At 39.0% G+C, this 17562-nt stretch overlaps 1 protein-coding gene across 3 annotated transcripts in view; it reads right to left on the reverse strand.

Moving 5' to 3' along the window:
* Nucleotides 1-368: 368 nt before the first annotated feature.
* LOC138852413 (hydroxylysine kinase-like) overlaps nt 369-17562 on the reverse strand; it is a 103718-nt gene continuing 86524 nt past the window's right edge. For all 3 annotated transcript variants that reach the window (XM_070082968.1, XM_070082970.1, XM_070082969.1), the window contains exon 7: nt 369-9939. In XM_070082968.1, coding sequence (XP_069939069.1) covers nt 9751-9939 — 189 coding nt within the window. In that variant the 3' untranslated portion in view covers nt 369-9750. The remainder of the gene's footprint in view (nt 9940-17562) is intronic.

A 17562-nucleotide genomic window follows, 5' to 3' on the forward strand; every position in this document is an offset into this window, starting at 1 on the left:
TGATGATCTATCGAGTGGGGTTATAAAGTCTAAAATCTTGGGTAGCTTGGAAGGGAGATTGGATAAGTATGTGAGTAGACCTTCTGCAGTGTTCCTCCATTCCTATGTTCTTATGTGGGATAGCAATGAAGAAGTTTCTTGGCAAGTGGTTCAGCTATGTTATATAAGCCATTGTTCTGGGTTCTATAACATAGCTGAACCACTTGCCAAGAAACTTCTTCGTCGCTATCCCACATAAGAACATAGGAATGGAGGAACACTGCAGAAGGTCTACTCACATACTTATCCAATATCCCTTCCAAGCTACCCAAGATTTTAGACTTTATAACCCCACTCGGTAGATCATTAGATGCAGCATAATCCACCTGACCCAGCATTCTGAACCTGACTATAAATACTTGCATACCTTCCACCCAAGGTAGATCTGTTTGTGACTTGAAAAAGCCCACTGTGTGGGCAAAACGTTGTCAATAAAGGATCACATTATACTGCATATGTGTTTATATTTCCATTGTGTCGGTATTTTATACCATTTATTTCCACAAAGACCCTGACAGGGTATCCAGGAAGGTTTGTATCAAGTCATATAAACCACAAAGACCCTGGCAGGGGATCCAGGAAGGTTTATATCAAGTCATATACAACACAAAGACCCTGGCAGGGGATCCAGGAAAGTTTCAAGTATCAAGTTGTATACAACACAAAAGTTTATAGAAATAAATGGTGAAGGATAATATAGGTCAGCAATATATAATTAATAAAAAATATCAGTAAATTACTAGGTCATTGTAAATATCTGTAGCTACAGGCATAATGCTAATCTTATGGTGGTCCATATTAAGGTTAGCTGCTGAGAATGACTAACTACAATCTAGCAACCTCTAATTCTGTCTAGATAGTCGAGATTAAGAGAATATGGCACAAGATTTACCTCCTATCTGAGCAACTGAAGTTTCACAGATGCTCCTCACTTTCTGATGGTTTGACTTATATTTCAACTGTATGATGGTGCGATGTACTGTACTGTAAAACTTATTTTTGTACTATACAGTACTGTACATAGGTTGTTGACAGCAACTGCCCAGAGAGGTACTACTGTCCTGCCAAGGGAGTGTAAAACAAAAGCCTTTACTTATTTTACATGATGATAGGATTGCTGGTGTCTTTTTTCTGTCTCATAAACATGCAAGATTTCAGGTATATTTTGCTACTTCTATTTGCACTTAGGACACACTATGAATGAATGTACAAGTATATATATACACACCCTTCTGTGGTTTCTTTTATTTTCTTACTAGTTCTTCTTGTTCATCTCTTCTTATCTCCATGGGGAAGTGGAACAGAATTCTTCCTCCATAAGCCATGAGTGTCGTAAGAGGCGACTAAAATGCCGGGAGCAAGGGGCTGGTAACCCCTTCTCCTGTATACATTACTATAGTTAAAAAGAGAAATTTTTGTTTTTCTCTTTGGACCACCCTGCCTCAGTGGGATATGGCCGGTTTGTTGAAAGAAGAAGTACTGTACATCTACTGATTGGATAAACTTGTATTATTCATCTACTTTTCAGTACTGGTATTCAGTTATTTAGTAATCTGCTTATTTACTTATTCAGTGACAGTAGTTATTTATTTACCGATTTATTCGTCATATCATATCCTTTTTCTGTGAGCCATGCATGTTGTAAGAGGCAACTAAAATGCTGAGACCAAGGGGCTAGTTACTTCTTCTCTTGTATAAATTACTAAATGTCAAAAGAAAGACTTTTGTTTTTCTTTTTAGGTCATCCTCCCTTGGTGGGAGACGGCTGGTGCACTGAAAATTCAACTTACGTTATTTTCAACTTATGATGAATTCACTGGAACCTAACCCCATTGTAAGTCAAGGAGCACCTGAAATCACTAAAAGTGTAAAGAAGAGCCAGTGGGGACTACGAAGTAGTGAGATCTTGTCTAGTTTCATTGCTTTTATAACATATCTTTGAGTGGTGTTATTTTCCAGCACCACGGTGCACCCCAGGTGTCATTGTCCATTTCTGGTAGGTGTCACTGTACAGGTATAAGCACTGTACCTCTTGGAATCTTTGGACAAATTCCTTGCTTGCTTTCCTGTCACATTTTCTCAGCAGATACCCATAAGTATTCAAGACATCTCTTGGTCCTTCACTGATATACTTTTTGTTTTGTTTTGCAATGAAGCTTTTCTTTAATGGTTAGGTTATTTTCAAGCTTAAGATCTTCAGCTGTCAACACCAAAAATATGGGTACCTGGTGGCAGAGTTGGTGAAGTGGTAATGGAACCCACAGACAGAATATGTATAATGTTTTCAAATATGAAAAATACTTTCCATGAAGGGTTCCATGAACCACTGCCTTCCCTTATCTTTTCCTTGCCAGGTTCTACTAACTGGTTCTGTGGCCCTGAAGCAAATACTACAAGGTGCACAAGATTGAATGTGCATGGATGCTCACAGAGAAACAACACTTACTGGGCAATAAAGTGGTCTAAGAGGAATCCAGCTTTACCCATGGAAGGGAAGGGTAACTCAGCTCCTCAAATCAAGAGTTCTACATCAGAATCAATTCAAGGAAATGCTTATAATTTATAGACGTCTTTAAAAACGCTCACACAAAAAAAAAAAAAAATAATTGAAGAAACTTTGTGTCAAGCTGGGAAAACATTCTCAGTACAACATGCTGTACCTGCATATATATATATAGTATTGTTCTATACAGTGCTAGTCACAGCATTAATATGACCATTAGAACATAAGAACATTAGAAAGAAGGAACACTGCAGCAGGTCTACCAACCCATGCGAAGCAGGTCCATGTTCCCCCCTAGATTAGCCCAATGATCCACCTAGTCAGGTCACTTCCACTTAAGGAAGGAGCAAGGCATCAGACCTAGTAGCACAAGCTAGTCAGGTCCAACTCACACCCACCTGCACCCACTCATGTATTTATCTAACTTATTTTTAAAACTACATAACGTTTTAGCCTCTACAACTGTACTCGGGAGTTTGTTCCACTTATCTACAACTCTATTACCAAACCAGTGCTTTCCTATATCCTTCCTGAATCTGAATTTTTCCAACTTGAAACCATTACTGCGAGTCCTGCCTTGGCTGGAAATTTTCAGCACGCTATTTACATCCCCTTTATTTATTCCTGTTTTCCATTTATACACCTCAATCATATCCCTCCTAATTCTACGCCTTTTGAGAGAGTGCGGATTCAGGGCTCTCAGTCTATCCTCATAGGGAAGAGTTCTGATACATGGGATCAACATTGTCATCCTCTTTTGTACGTTTTCCAGTGCATTTATATCCATTCTGTAATATGGTGGCCAGAACTGTGCAGCACAATCTAAATGAGGCCTAACCAAGGATATATAGAGTTGAAGAGCAACCTGAGAACTTCTATTATTTACACTTCTAGATATGAAGCCAAGGATTCTGTTAGTTTTATTGCAAACACTAATGCACTGTTGTCTTGGTTTTAGATTATTGCTAACCAGAACTCCTAAATCCTTTTTGCAATCAGTAGTATTAAGATCTACAGTACAGTGGACCCCCGGCTTACGATATTATTTCATTCCAGAAGTATGTTCAGGTGCCATTACTGAACGAATTTGGTCCCATAAGGAATATTGTGAATTAGATTAGTCCATTTCAGACCCCCAAACATACACGTACAAACACACTTACATAAATACACTTACATAATTGGTCGCATTGGGAGCTGATCGTAAAGCAGGGGTCCACTGTATATAGTTTATATGTGGCATGGTTATTTTCGTCTCCAACATTTAGAACTTTGCATTTGTCTATATTAAACTGCATCTGCCACTTCTCCAACCATTGCATCAGTCTATTCAAATCATCCTGGAGTGCTCTAGTGTCCTCATTAGAATGAATTGGCCGGCCTATTTTGGTGTCATCAGCAAATTTGCTTATGTCGCTATTTATTCCCTCATCTATGTTGTTTATGTAAATTGTGAACAACAACGGGCCCAACACTGACTTCTGCGGAACACCGCTTGTGACGTGCCCCCATTATGATTTCTCCCCATTTATGCAAACTCTCTGCTACTTATTTGTCAGCCATGCCTCTACCCAGGAAAAAATGAATCCTCCTATTCCGTGTGCCTTAAGTTTCCTAAATAGCCTCTGATGTGGAACTCTATCGAAAGCCTTACTGAAGTCCATATACACAATATCATATTCATTACCATGATCTACCTCCTCAAACACCTTAGTGAAAAAAGTTAGTAAATTCGTAAGACAGGAACACCCCTTTGTAAAACCGTGTTGAGATTCATTAGTCAATTTATGCCTACAAATTGCTTCGGCAATTATTGATTCCATAAATTTTCCCACTATGGAGGTAAGGCTTATTGGTCTATAGTTCGAAGCTAAGGACCTGTCACCTGCCTTGTAAATAGGTATTACATTTGCTATTTTCCGATTATCAGACACTATGCCAGTTTGTAGTGATATGTTGAAAAGATTAGCCAAAGGTATGCTAAGTTCCTCTTTACATTCCTTTAACACCCTTGCAAACAGTTCATCAGGGCCTGGGGATTTGTTAGGTTTTAATTTCTCTATTTGTCTGAGGACCATGTTACTAGTTACAGCAACCGTGCATAGTTTATTATCGTCCTGTTCTACATAATCTATTATTTCCGGAATTTTGCTAGTACGTACTGTACATATGTATTTTCCTGGGTAAAAACCGAGAGGAAGTAAGTATTGAAAATTTCACACATCCTTATCACTGTCAGTGATCTGATCTGAGTTACTCTTAAGTGGGCCTATCTTGTCCCTAATCTTACTTCTGTATACATGAAAGAAGCCTTTTGGATTAGTCTTCGAATCCCTTGTGACCTTAGCCTCATAATCTCTTTTTGCTTTTCTTATTCTTTTTTTTTATTTCTCTCTTTAACTAAATATATTGATTTCTTAACTGCCCATCCCCTCTTTTGATATGCTTATATATGCCTCTCTTTTGACCAATGAGATGTTTTAATCTATTGTTCATCCATTTGGGATCATTTTTGTTTGACCTAATTTTCCTACTCGGAACAAAAGTTGTCTGGGCAGCTAGAACTATGCTCTGAAAAACGTCATATTAGCAACCAAGATCACCTCCCTGACCCATAGTCAGGTTATCCCAATTTAGCCCACCCAGGTAATTTCTCAGTCCCATGAAATCGGCCATGCGAAAGTCAGAGACAAAGATTTGATTGCAGTTATCTGAGTAATTCCATGATATATTGAAACTAAGTGATTTGTGATTACTTTCCCCAAGCTCATCATTATGGAACTTTACTCCACCTTACTACCTCACATTTGTATTAAGTTTAAATAAGTTTGTAAAACAGTTAACCACTGCTACTTGTCTAGTTTTAAGTATAGTTACTATGTTCTTATTATCTTGCCTAGTTTTTATTAGCTACTATGTATTAGGATTAGTCTGTCCAAAATGCCCCGGCATGATAGTGGCTATCTTTGTACTTAGCAAATCAAAATTGTAATTATACATCGTAACCTTTACAAAGAAATAAACTTTATCTTATCTTATCTAAAGGAACTCACATCTTCTCTCAGAGGTGTCTGTAAGAACTGTTAACAGATATGTGTCACAACTGGGACACAGTAGTCACCGCCAGGTTAAGAAACTGATCCTCTCCAAGCCACAGAAGAAATGTAGGCTGGATTATGCAAAGAAATATCTTCACTGGAATTCTCAACAGTGGTCTGAAGTACTTTGGAGCGATGAAGCAACCTTCACCGTGGGGGACATGTGTACCGGCCCAGAGGTAGTGACCCGCTAGACCCACGCTGCACCTGTGGGATCACCAAACACCCAGATTCGCTCGTGGTTTGGTGATGTTTCAGTGCTCAGAGTGTTGGTGTACTCACTGTGCTTCCCAAAAACCAGTACAGTGGAACCTCAGTATGCAACCTTAATTCATTCTAGAAGGCTGTTCGAGTGCCGCTACGTTTGAGTATCGAACAAGTTCTTCCCAACCAATTTTCTGTTTGATTGGCTGTTATCACTAATCATCATAGGCCCCCATGGTGACTTATTTATACAAATAAAAAAAAAACACCAAAAAATGCGAAGAAACATGAAATGGTTTACAGTGAAGGTCTGGCAGGTCGTATTTGTTTGGTCAAGTGCTGAGCTTGTTCGAGTAGGGAGCTGGTTGTATACTGAGGTTCCACTGTATATGAACCAGTATAATTACCTGGAGTTATTGTGTGACAATTTACCTGAGGCGTCTGACAAGTGTTGGGCTACGGTTTTTATGCAGGATGGTTCACTGTGTCATACCGCCAAATCTGTAGTTCAGTGGCTTAAGGACTGTGAAGTGAGGTTCTTTAATGACTGGCCAGGCAATTCCCCAGACCTAAGCCCTATTGAGAACTTTTGGTCAATAGTGAAACGAAGTGTACTGGGTAAGGATATCAGTTCCATCCCGTGGCTGGAGGCTGTTCAACATGAGGCATGGAATAATATACCTCCCCAAACTCTCAAGAATTTGTGTGAGTCTTCATACATGGCTGTGGGATGTGATTAAGCGTAAAGGACGCAGCATCAATATTAAAACCTTGGCAAGTGTGCAAATATATACAGTAGACCTTCATTTAACATGGTAGTTACGTTCCTGAAAACACCGTGTTAGGTAAAAACTCTGTTAGATGAACTGAAGAGCTTATGGGAAAAATAGGGTTACGTTCCTGAGAGCCCCAAAAAAGCCAAACAACTTTATTAGGCCTCCACATCTTACAAAAATAAAAGTGAATATGTAACTGTAGTTCATTGTTATGATGTATTATGTTGATTTTACTGCTTAAGACTACAAATGTAACAGAAATAACAATATTACTACCTTAACCCTTTGACTGTTTTCGACGTATAAATACGTCTTACGAGCCAATGTTTCTGACGTATATATACTCAATAATTCTAGCGGCTTCAAATCAAGCGGGAGAAAGCTGGTAGGCCCACATGTGAGAGAATGCGTCTGTGTGGTCAGTGTGCACCACATAAAAAAAATCCTGCAGCACACATTGCGTAATGAGAAAAAAAAAACTCTGATCGTTTTTTTGGAATAAAACGCCGACTTTGAGGTGTATTTTCGTATAGTATTTATCGTTGTATTCGCGTTTTCATGGTCTTAGGTGATAAAATGGAAAACATATTACAGAAATAGAGATGATTTTCATTACTTTTACGATGAAAACGACCTTGAAACTGAGCTCAAAGTAGCGGAAATGTTCGATTTTTACCAATGTTCAAGAGTAAATAAATCACACCACACGTCCAATACACGTCAACTGGGGAGTCTAATATTCTTTCACTAGTGCACTGATATTATTTATACCATTTTTACAATAATGCAGTCGTCTGCATAACAGTAAATTTTGTATTTTTTTGTATGAATAAAAAATCAAAATAGAAAGCAATAATAATATAAGAGGGGCCTAGAGATGTGACTAATGAACAGAGCATATGTTATTTTAGTGCCACGAATGTCTATCTTGTTTATTCTGGACCCTATTTTGAAATTGGCATCTTTTTTAGTTTGCGTGAAATTGGCCAAATTGCCAATTTCTGACCATCATATTGGGTAGTCCAAATTAGTAAATTGGAGGTTTCTTGTACTCAGCTGATAGATAAAATGGAGTTCTAAAGAAATAGCTATGAGTTTGGTCAACTGGAACAATGGAATTGGCTGAAAATAGGGCTCAAAGTCGGCGAAATCGCCGATACGCATATGTCGCCGAGACCGCTAACTTCGCGGGAGCATAATTCCACGAGTTTTCGACCAAATTTCGAACTTTTGATGTCATTACCATCGGGAAAAGATTCTCTATCATTTCATAAGAAAAAATAATTTTTTTTTTTCAAAAATTGAGCGACATAGAATGACAGTTTCAGAGAGGGGCCTGAAACAGTCAAAGGGTTAAATTGTGGGTGCTGGGGTTTGTGGATGATTGTGAAGAGTGGAGAGTTATGCTGTGGCTCTACTGGGCTGAGGTGGATGGTAGAGGTTCTGGTACTGAAGATTATGGTTGTACTGGAGTATCTAACTTGAAGTCATTCAGTCAGTCAGTCAAGTGATTCAGTAAGTCAGTCAAGTGATTCAGTAAGTCTCAAATCATTCAGTAAGTCAGCCAAGTCATTCAGTAAGTCAGTGAAGTGATTCAGTAAGTCAGTCAAGGCGTTCAGTCAGCCAAGCCATTCAGTAAGTCAGTCCAGCCGTTCAGTAAGTCAATCAAGTCGTTCAGTAAGTTAGTCAAATCATTTAGTCAGTCAGGTTGATCAGTAAGTCAGTCAAGTCATTCAGTAAGTCAGTCAAGTCGTTCAGTAAGTCAGTCAAGTCATTTAGTAAGTCAGTCAAGCCATTCAGTAAGTCAGTCAAGTCATTCAGTAAGTCAGTCAAGTCGTTCAGTAAGTCAGTCGAGTCGTTCAGTAAGTCAGTTAAATCATTCAGTCAGTCAGTAAGTCAGTCATTCAATCATTCAGTAAGTCAGTTACACAAACTTATGTTTACCTCTTTTTATGTGTACAAAGTAACACTTCATTATGGCAACAGGATGTCTTGTCTAATATCTTTGTTTCCTTTAATTCTAAGACTTAATTATATGCTTACACCTTTTCTTGCCACTTTGAGCAACACTGGTGTGGCTACTGGGTGTCATGATTGCTTGGCAGATACAAGATATAGCAATTAAAATACCAAAACACAATTCACAATCACAAGCTTGTAGCAGAGAAGTTGGACTGGACATGCATGAAGTATGAATGGTAGGATGGTGGGGTGGTGTGGGGAGGGGTGGCTGGAGACAGCGGAAGGTCTCCCCCGTTGAGCTACAACAAGGCGGCCGCTTGAGGAAAAGGGAAGTGTTTTTTCCTTTCCGCAAACTGAACCGTGTTAAATTCATCATATGACGTGTTACATAAAATTGTGCTGCAATTCTTCAATCATGCTATACCCAAATCGTGCCAAATAAACTCATGCTAAATGATGGTCTACTGTATATATTATAATCTTTCAAGGTATGTGTTTGTGTTTTGCTATGTGTGTGGGGGTGGGGCGGTATAATGCCATGACTAGCACTGTAGACTATTAAATGAGGCATGTATGTACAGCAAAAATTGTGCAAAATTATTACTTTTGTTATATAATTTTTGAGCTTGATCATAAGGCCAGGCTGGCTTGGCTTACTCATAGTGAAATGAGTAAAGGTAGCCAATTATAGAATAAGTCACAACATTAAGTAAATGGATACAGATGCAACTAACGTGACATTTTACTATGGCAACGTTTCACTGCAGGAGCTTTGTCAAGCCGTTACTTAATGGTTTGACAAAGTTCCTGGAGAGTGAAATGTTGCCACAATCAATTGTTGCATTAGTTGCATCTGTGTCTATTTACCTAACATTCTGCCAGTAATTCTACCATTATTGCTAAGTCAATACACAGGGTGGAGCAATTTACAGCTCACAATTTGTAAAGGAAAATTTAGACGATGGGTCAGGATGGGCCAAGGCGTCGTCTAAAATTTCCTTTTCATTTGTGAATTGCAGTACGTAGTTGTAAATAGTTCTTTGTTTTATAACAGTGATGTGTATTTACCTAACCCAACAATTGCCACTTCAGTAATTATGGGAGAAGAATACTATATGATAACCTAATTTGAACTTATAACTATTGCTTGCAGTTCACAGACTGATATCTAGGCCTTATAAGACTTGATAATATCTTTCCAGCGACTAAGAATATCTTCCTTTGGAGTTTTCCAAAACTTAGAGAGCACATCCCACCCTTTAGCAGCAGTGACTAGCAAGTAACCATTTCCTGGATCTTGTTCATGGCTGTATGCTCCCAGTACTAAACTTTGAATAAAGCGGGCAGCAACACACTCCTGTAAATAAATAAGTAAATTCGCAAGTATTATTAAACTTACTTTGTAAACTTACCTATTGTGTAATAACCTGGGAAAACACTTAAACTCATTTTTCATAGGCCAGTGGCTCCTAAAGTTTTGTTGCAAGAAGTACTATGCACATTTCAACATTTCTGCAGCATTATTAATTTACAATGCTAAAAATAAGTAACTTTTCACATCAATGTAACACGAGAACTGTTCTACTGCCAACCGGTTTTAAAATTTAAAGATTCAAATTCAAATTTTACAATAATGGGGTGCAGTGCAAAGAGAGCCTCTATTATGCCTAGGCATTATGGGCCAACTTAATTTAGTGGTTTACTGACTACTTAACACTAAAAAAAATTATCATAGTTGTACAGTAGTTCTATTAATTGTAAGTGAATCTAATTTATACAAATCAATGGATATATTCATATACTCAAAAGTGCTTTTTATGAAACATGATTCAAGAGTAGTTTCCTGTAGTTAACAGTAGTTTACAGTATGAGAATGCTACAATTTGGTGAAGGGCAACACTGCATTTGGTAGGTATGTATACTTCTATGTGGTAATTTGCCAATATATGAACTTAGTTATCTAGTCTTGAAGTTTTAAGATTTAAGTAATTGGTAGATTTATTGAGTATTTAGTCTAGGGTGATTAAGAGTCTTAAATTGATTTTCAGACCGGGTTACTTTTGTATTTTCTGGTAATGAATTCCAAATTTTGCATGTATTGTTCTATGTATATAGTAGGCACATGAATAAGTATGGATATTCTTAATGTCGAGCAGATTTAGTCTTTTGAATATTGGTGGAGTATGCTGTCGGGAGTGGGAATTTGTTATCATTCTGACTGCTGCCTTCTGCTGGGTTATTAGTGGTCTTAGGTAATTTAATGTTGTTGATCCCCATGCACAAGTTGTTAAAGTGTATGTAAAGTATATTGGTGTTGTCCATTAATGGGGAAGAACATCTAAATCTCTGTCTGTGACAATCTTATTACAGTCAACAGAAACTGGCAAATGTTTGCTTCTCCTAAAACTGGCAGGCCAGTGTGTTAACTACTGTACCATGCTGGCCTAATAAGATCTGCCCAACAAGGTGTATTCCTATATACACTAGGAGGGTTAGCATGATCCGGCATCTTCAGTCTTTTCTAAGCTATACCCGACTTGCAAAAAAGACTCACAAAAAAGGTAATATAACAACTATGACAGGGCCATTATGAGCAGACAGAGGACTGAGCCTTCATCACTCATTGCAATGAATGACCCTGCATGGTTTTAGCAACTCGTTGAATATAACAACAATAACAACATGTCAAAATCAGTTATACACCACACTGTTTGGTTACCATGATCTATATGACATTTTTCAAGCTTAGAGCAAGAGTTAAGTTTGCAAAACACATTCACCATGCAGGGACCCTGAGCTGCTCTTCATGCAACTTAATAATAATAATAAAATTTTTATTTCTTCAAGTACATGTACAATGGTGGAATGATGAAGTAAAGGGTGTGATAAAAGAGAAAAAGTTAGCTTATGAGAGGTTTTTACAAAGCAGAAGTGTTATAAGAAGAGTAAAGTATATGGAGAGTAAAAGAAAGGTGAAGAGAGTGGTGAGAGTGCAAAAGGAGAGCAGATGATAGAGTAGGAGAGGCATTGTCAAGAAATTTTAATGAAAATAAGAAAAATTTTTGGAGTTAAACAAGTTAAGAAAGCCTAGAGAACGAATGGATTTGTCAGTTAAAAACAGAGTAGGGAGTTAGTAGATGGGGAGATGGAGGTTTTGGGTAGATGGCGAGAATATTTTGAGGAACTTTTAAATGTCGACGAAGAAAGGGAAGCGGTAATTTCATGCACTGGCCAGGGAGGTATACCATCTTTTAGGAGTGAAGAAGAGCAGGATGTGAGTGTAGGGGAGGTGCGTGAGGCATTACGTAGAATGAAAGGGGGTAAAGCAGCTGGAACTGACGGGATCATGACAGAAATGTTAAAAGCAGGGGGATATAGTGTTGGAGTGGTTGGTATTTTTGTTTAATAAATGTAATGAAAGTAGTTTGTTAGATTATGTATTGGTGGATAAAAGGTTGATGGGTAGGCTCCAGGATGTACATGTTTATAGAGGGGCAACTGATATATCGGATCATTATTTAGTTGTAGCTACAGTTAGAGTAAGAGGTAGATGGGAAAAGAGGAAGGTGGCAACAACAAGTAAGAGGGAGGTGAAAGTGTATAAACTAAGGGAGGAGGAAGTTCGGGCGAGATATAAGCGACTATTGGCAGAAAGGTGGGCTAGTGCAAAGATGAGTAGTGGGGGGGTTGAAGAGGGTTGGAATAGTTTTAAAAATGCAGTATTAGAATGTGGGGCAGAAGTTTGTGGTTATAGGAGGGTGGGGGCAGGAGGAAAGAGGAGTGATTGGTGGAATAATGAAGTAAAGGGTGTGATAAAAGAGAAAAAGGTAGCTTACGAGAGGTTTTTACAAAGCAGAAGTGTTATAAGAAGAGCAGAGTATATGGAGAGTAAAAGAAAGGTGAAGAGAGTGGTGAGAGAGTGCAAAAGGAGAGCAGATGAAAGAGTGGGAGAGGCACTGTCAAGAAATTTTAATGAAAATAAGAAAAAATTTTGGAGTGAGTTAAACAAGTTAAGAAAGTCTAGGGAAAGTATGGATTTGTCTGTTAAAAACAGAGTAGGGGAGTTAGTAGATGGGGAGAGGGAGGTATTAGGTAGATGGCGAGAATATTTTGAGGAACTTTTAAATGTTAAGGAAGAAAGGGAGGCGGTAATTTCATGCACTGGCCAGGGAGGTATACCATCTTTTAGGAGTGAAGAAGAGCAGAATGTAAGTGTGGTGGAGGTACGTGAGGCATTACGTAGAATGAAAGGGGGTAAAGCAGCTGGAACTGATGGGATCATGACAGAAATGTTAAAAGCAGGGGGGGATATAGTGTTGGAGTGGTTGGTACTTTTATTTAATAAATGTATGAAAGAGGGGAAGGTACCTAGGGATTGGCGGAGAGCATATATAGTCCCTTTATATAAAGGGAAAGGGGACAAAAGAGAATGTAAAAATTATAGAGGAATAAGTTTACTGAGTATACCAGGAAAAGTATACGGTAGGGTTATAATTGAAAGAATTAGAGGTAAGACAGAATGTAGGATTGCGGATGAGCAGGGAGGCTTCAGAGTGGGTAGGGGATGTGTAGATCAAGTGTTTACATTGAAGCATATATTTTATTATTTTTTTATTATTATCACACCGGCCGATTCCCACCAAGGCAGGGTGGCCCGAAAAAGAAAAACTTTCACCATCATTCACTCCATCACTGTCTTGCCAGAAGGGTGCTTTACACTACAGTTTTTAAACTGCAACATTAACACCCCTCCTTCAGAGTGCAGGCACTGTACTTCCCATCTCCAGGACTCAAGTCCGGCCTGCCGGTTTCCCTGAATCCCTTCATAAATGTTACTTTGCTCACACTCCAACAGCACGTCAAGTATTAAAAACCATTTGTCTCCATTCACTCCTATCAAACACGCTCACGCATGCCTGCTGGAAGTCCAAGCCCCTCGCACACAAAACCTCCTTTACCCCCTCCCTCCAACCCTTCCTAGGCCGACCCCTACCCCGCCTTCCTTCCACTACAGACTGATACACTCTTGAAGTCATTCTGTTTCGCTCCATTCTCTCTACATGTCCGAACCACCTCAACAACCCTTCCTCAGCCCTCTGGACAACAGTTTTGGTAATCCCGCACCTCCTCCTAACTTCCAAACTACGAATTCTCTGCATTATATTCACACCACACATTGCCCTCAGACATGACATCTCCACTGCCTCCAGCCTTCTCCTCGCTGCAACATTCATCACCCATGCTTCACACCCATATAAGAGCGTTGGTAAAACTATACTCTCATACATTCCCCTCTTTGCCTCCAAGGACAAAGTTCTTTGTCTCCACAGACTCCTAAGTGCACCACTCACTCTTTTTCCCTCATCAATTCTATGATTCACCTCATCTTTCATAGACCCATCCGCTGACACGTCCACTCCCAAATATCTGAATACGTTCACCTCCTCCATACTCTCTCCCTCCAATCTGATATTCAATCTTTCATCACCTAATCTTTTTGTTATCCTCATAACCTTACTCTTTCCTGTATTCACCTTTAATTTTCTTCTTTTGCACACCCTACCAAATTCATCCACCAATCTCTGCAACTTCTCTTCAGAATCTCCCAAGAGCACAGTGTCATCAGCAAAGAGCAGCTGTGACAACTCCCACTTTGTGTGTGATTCTTTATCTTTTAACTCCACGCCTCTTGCCAAGACCCTCGCATTTACTTCTCTTACAACCCCATCTATAAATATATTAAACAACCACGGTGACATCACACATCCTTGTCTAAGGCCTACTTTTACTGGGAAAAAATTTCCCTCTTTCCTACATACTCTAACTTGAGCCTCACTATCCTCGTAAAAACTCTTCACTGCTTTCAGTAACCTACCTCCTACACCATACACTTGCAACATCTGCCACATTGCCCCCCTATCCACCCTGTCATACGCCTTTTCCAAATCCATAAATGCCACAAAGACCTCTTTAGCCTTATCTAAATACTGTTCACTTATATGTTTCACTGTAAACACCTGGTCCACACACCCCCTACCTTTCCTAAAGCCTCCTTGTTCATCTGCTATCCTATTCTCCGTCTTACTCTTAATTCTTTCAATTATAACTCTACCATACACTTTACCAGGTACACTCAACAGACTTATCCCCCTATAATTTTTGCACTCTCTTTTATCCCCTTTGCCTTTATACAAAGGAACTATGCATGCTCTCTGCCAATCCCTAGGTACCTTACCCTCTTCCATACATTTATTAAATAATTGCACCAACCACTCCAAAACTATATCCCCACCTGCTTTTAACATTTCTATCTTTATCCCATCAATCCCGGCTGCCTTACCCCCTTTCATTTTACCTACTGCCTCACGAACTTCCCCCACACTCACAACTGGCTCTTCCTCACTCCTACAAGATGTTATTCCTCCTTGCCCTATACACGAAATCACAGCTTCCCTATCTTCATCAACATTTAACAATTCCTCAAAATATTCCTTCCATCTTCCCAATACCTCTAACTCTCCATTTAATAACTCTCCTCTCCTATTTTTAACTGACAAATCCATTTGTTCTCTAGGCTTTCTTAACTTGTTAATCTCACTCCAAAACTTTTTCTTATTTTCAACAAAATTTGTTGATAACATCTCACCCACTCTCTCATTTGCTCTCTTTTTACATTGCTTCACCACTCTCTTAACTTCTCTCTTTTTCTCCATATACTCTTCCCTCCTTGCATCACTTCTACTTTGTAAAAACTTCTCATATGCTAACTTTTTCTCCCTTACTACTCTCTTTACATCATCATTCCACCAATCGCTCCTCTTCCCTCCTGCACCCACTTTCCTGTAACCACAAACTTCTGCTGAACACTCTAACACTACATTTTTAAACCTACCCCATACCTCTTCGACCCCATTGCCTATGCTCTCATTAGCCCATCCATCCTCCAATAGCTGTTTATATCTTACCCTAACTGCCTCCTCTTTTAGTTTATAAACCTTCACCTCTCTCTTCCCTGATGCTTCTATTCTCCTTGTATCCCATCTACCTTTTACTCTCAGTGTAGCTACAACTAGAAAGTGATCTGATATATCTGTGGCCCCTCTATAAACATGTACATCCTGAAGTCTACTCAACAGTCTTTTATCTACCAATACATAATCCAACAAACTACTGTCATTTCGCCCTACATCATATCGTGTATACTTATTTATCCTCTTTTTCTTAAAATATGTATTACCTATAACTAAACCCCTTTCTATACAAAGTTCAATCAAAGGGCTCCCATTATCATTTACACCTGGCACCCCAAACTTACCTACCACACCCTCTCTAAAAGTTTCTCCTACTTTAGCATTCAAGTCCCCTACCACAATTACTCTCTCACTTGGTTCAAAGGCTCCTATACATTCACTTAACATCTCCCAAAATCTCTCTCTCTCCTCTGCATTCCTCTCTTCTCCAGGTGCATACACGCTTATTATGACCCACTTCTCGCATCCAACCTTTACTTTAATCCACATAATTCTTGAATTTACACATTCATATTCTCTTTTCTCCTTCCATAACTGATCATTTAACATTACTGCTACCCCTTCCTTTGCTCTAACTCTCTCAGATACTCCAGATTTAATCCCATTTATTTCCCCCCACTGAAACTCTCCTACCCCCTTCAGCTTTGTTTCGCTTAGGGCCAGGACATCCAACTTCTTTTCATTCATAACATCAGCAATCATCTGTTTCTTGTCATCCGCACTACATCCACGCACATTTAAGCAACCCAGTTTTATAAAGTTTTTCTTCTTCTCTTTTTTAGTAATTGTATACAGGAGAAGGGGTTACTAGCCCATTGCTCCCGGCATTTTAGTCGCCTCATACGACACGCATGGCTTACGGAGGAAAGATTCTTTTCCACTTCCCCATGGACAATAGAAGAAATAAAAAAGAACAAGAGCTATTTAGAAAAAGGAGAAAAACCTAGATGTATGTATATATATATATGCATGTGCGTGTCTGTGAAGTGTGACCAAAGTGTAAGTAGGAGTAGCAAGATATCCCTGTTATCTTAGCGTGTTTATGAGACAGAAAAAGAAACCCCCAGAGTGGGTAGGGGATGTGTAGATCAAGTGTTTACATTGAAGCATATATGTGAACAGTATTTAGATAAAGGTAGGGAAGTTTTTATTGCATTTATGGATTTAGAAAAGGCATATGATAGAGTGGATAGAGGAGCAATGTGGCAGATGTTGCAAGTATATGGAATAGGTAGTAAGCTACTAAATGCTGTAAAGAGCTTTTATGAGGATAGTGAGGCTAAGGTTAGGGTGTGTAGAAGAGAGGGAGAATACTTCCCGGTAAAAGTAGGTCTTAGACAGGGATGTGTAATGTCACCATGGTTGTTTAATATATTTATAGATGGGGTTGTAAAAGAAGTAAATGCTAGGGTGTTCGGGAGAGGGGTGGGATTAAATTATGAGGAATCAAATTCAAAATGGGAATTGACACAGTTACTTTTTGCTGATGATACTGTGCTTATGGGAGATTCTAAAGAAAAATTACAAAGGCTAGTGGATGAGTTTGAGAATGTGTGTAAAGGTAGAAAGTTGAAAGTGAACATAGAAAAGAGTAAGGTGATGAGGGTATCAAATGATTTAGATAAAGAAAAATTGGATATCAAATTGGGGAGGAGGAGTATGGAAGAAGTGAATGTTTTCAGATACTTGGGAGTTGACGTGTCGGCGGATGGATTTATGAAGGATGAGGTTAATCATAGAATTGATGAGGGAAAAAAGGTGAGTGGTGCGTTGAGGTATATGTGGAGTCAAAAAACGTTATCTATGGAGGCAAAGAAGGGAATGTATGAAAGTATAGTAGTACCAACACTCTTATATGGATGTGAAGCTTGGGTGGTAAATGCAGCAGCAAGGAGACGGTTGGAGGCAGTGGAGATGTCCTGTCTAAGGGCAATGTGTGGTGTAAATAT

This window comes from Cherax quadricarinatus, chromosome 8, assembly GCF_038502225.1.
Source record: "Cherax quadricarinatus isolate ZL_2023a chromosome 8, ASM3850222v1, whole genome shotgun sequence".
NCBI lineage: Eukaryota > Metazoa > Arthropoda > Malacostraca > Decapoda > Parastacidae > Cherax > Cherax quadricarinatus.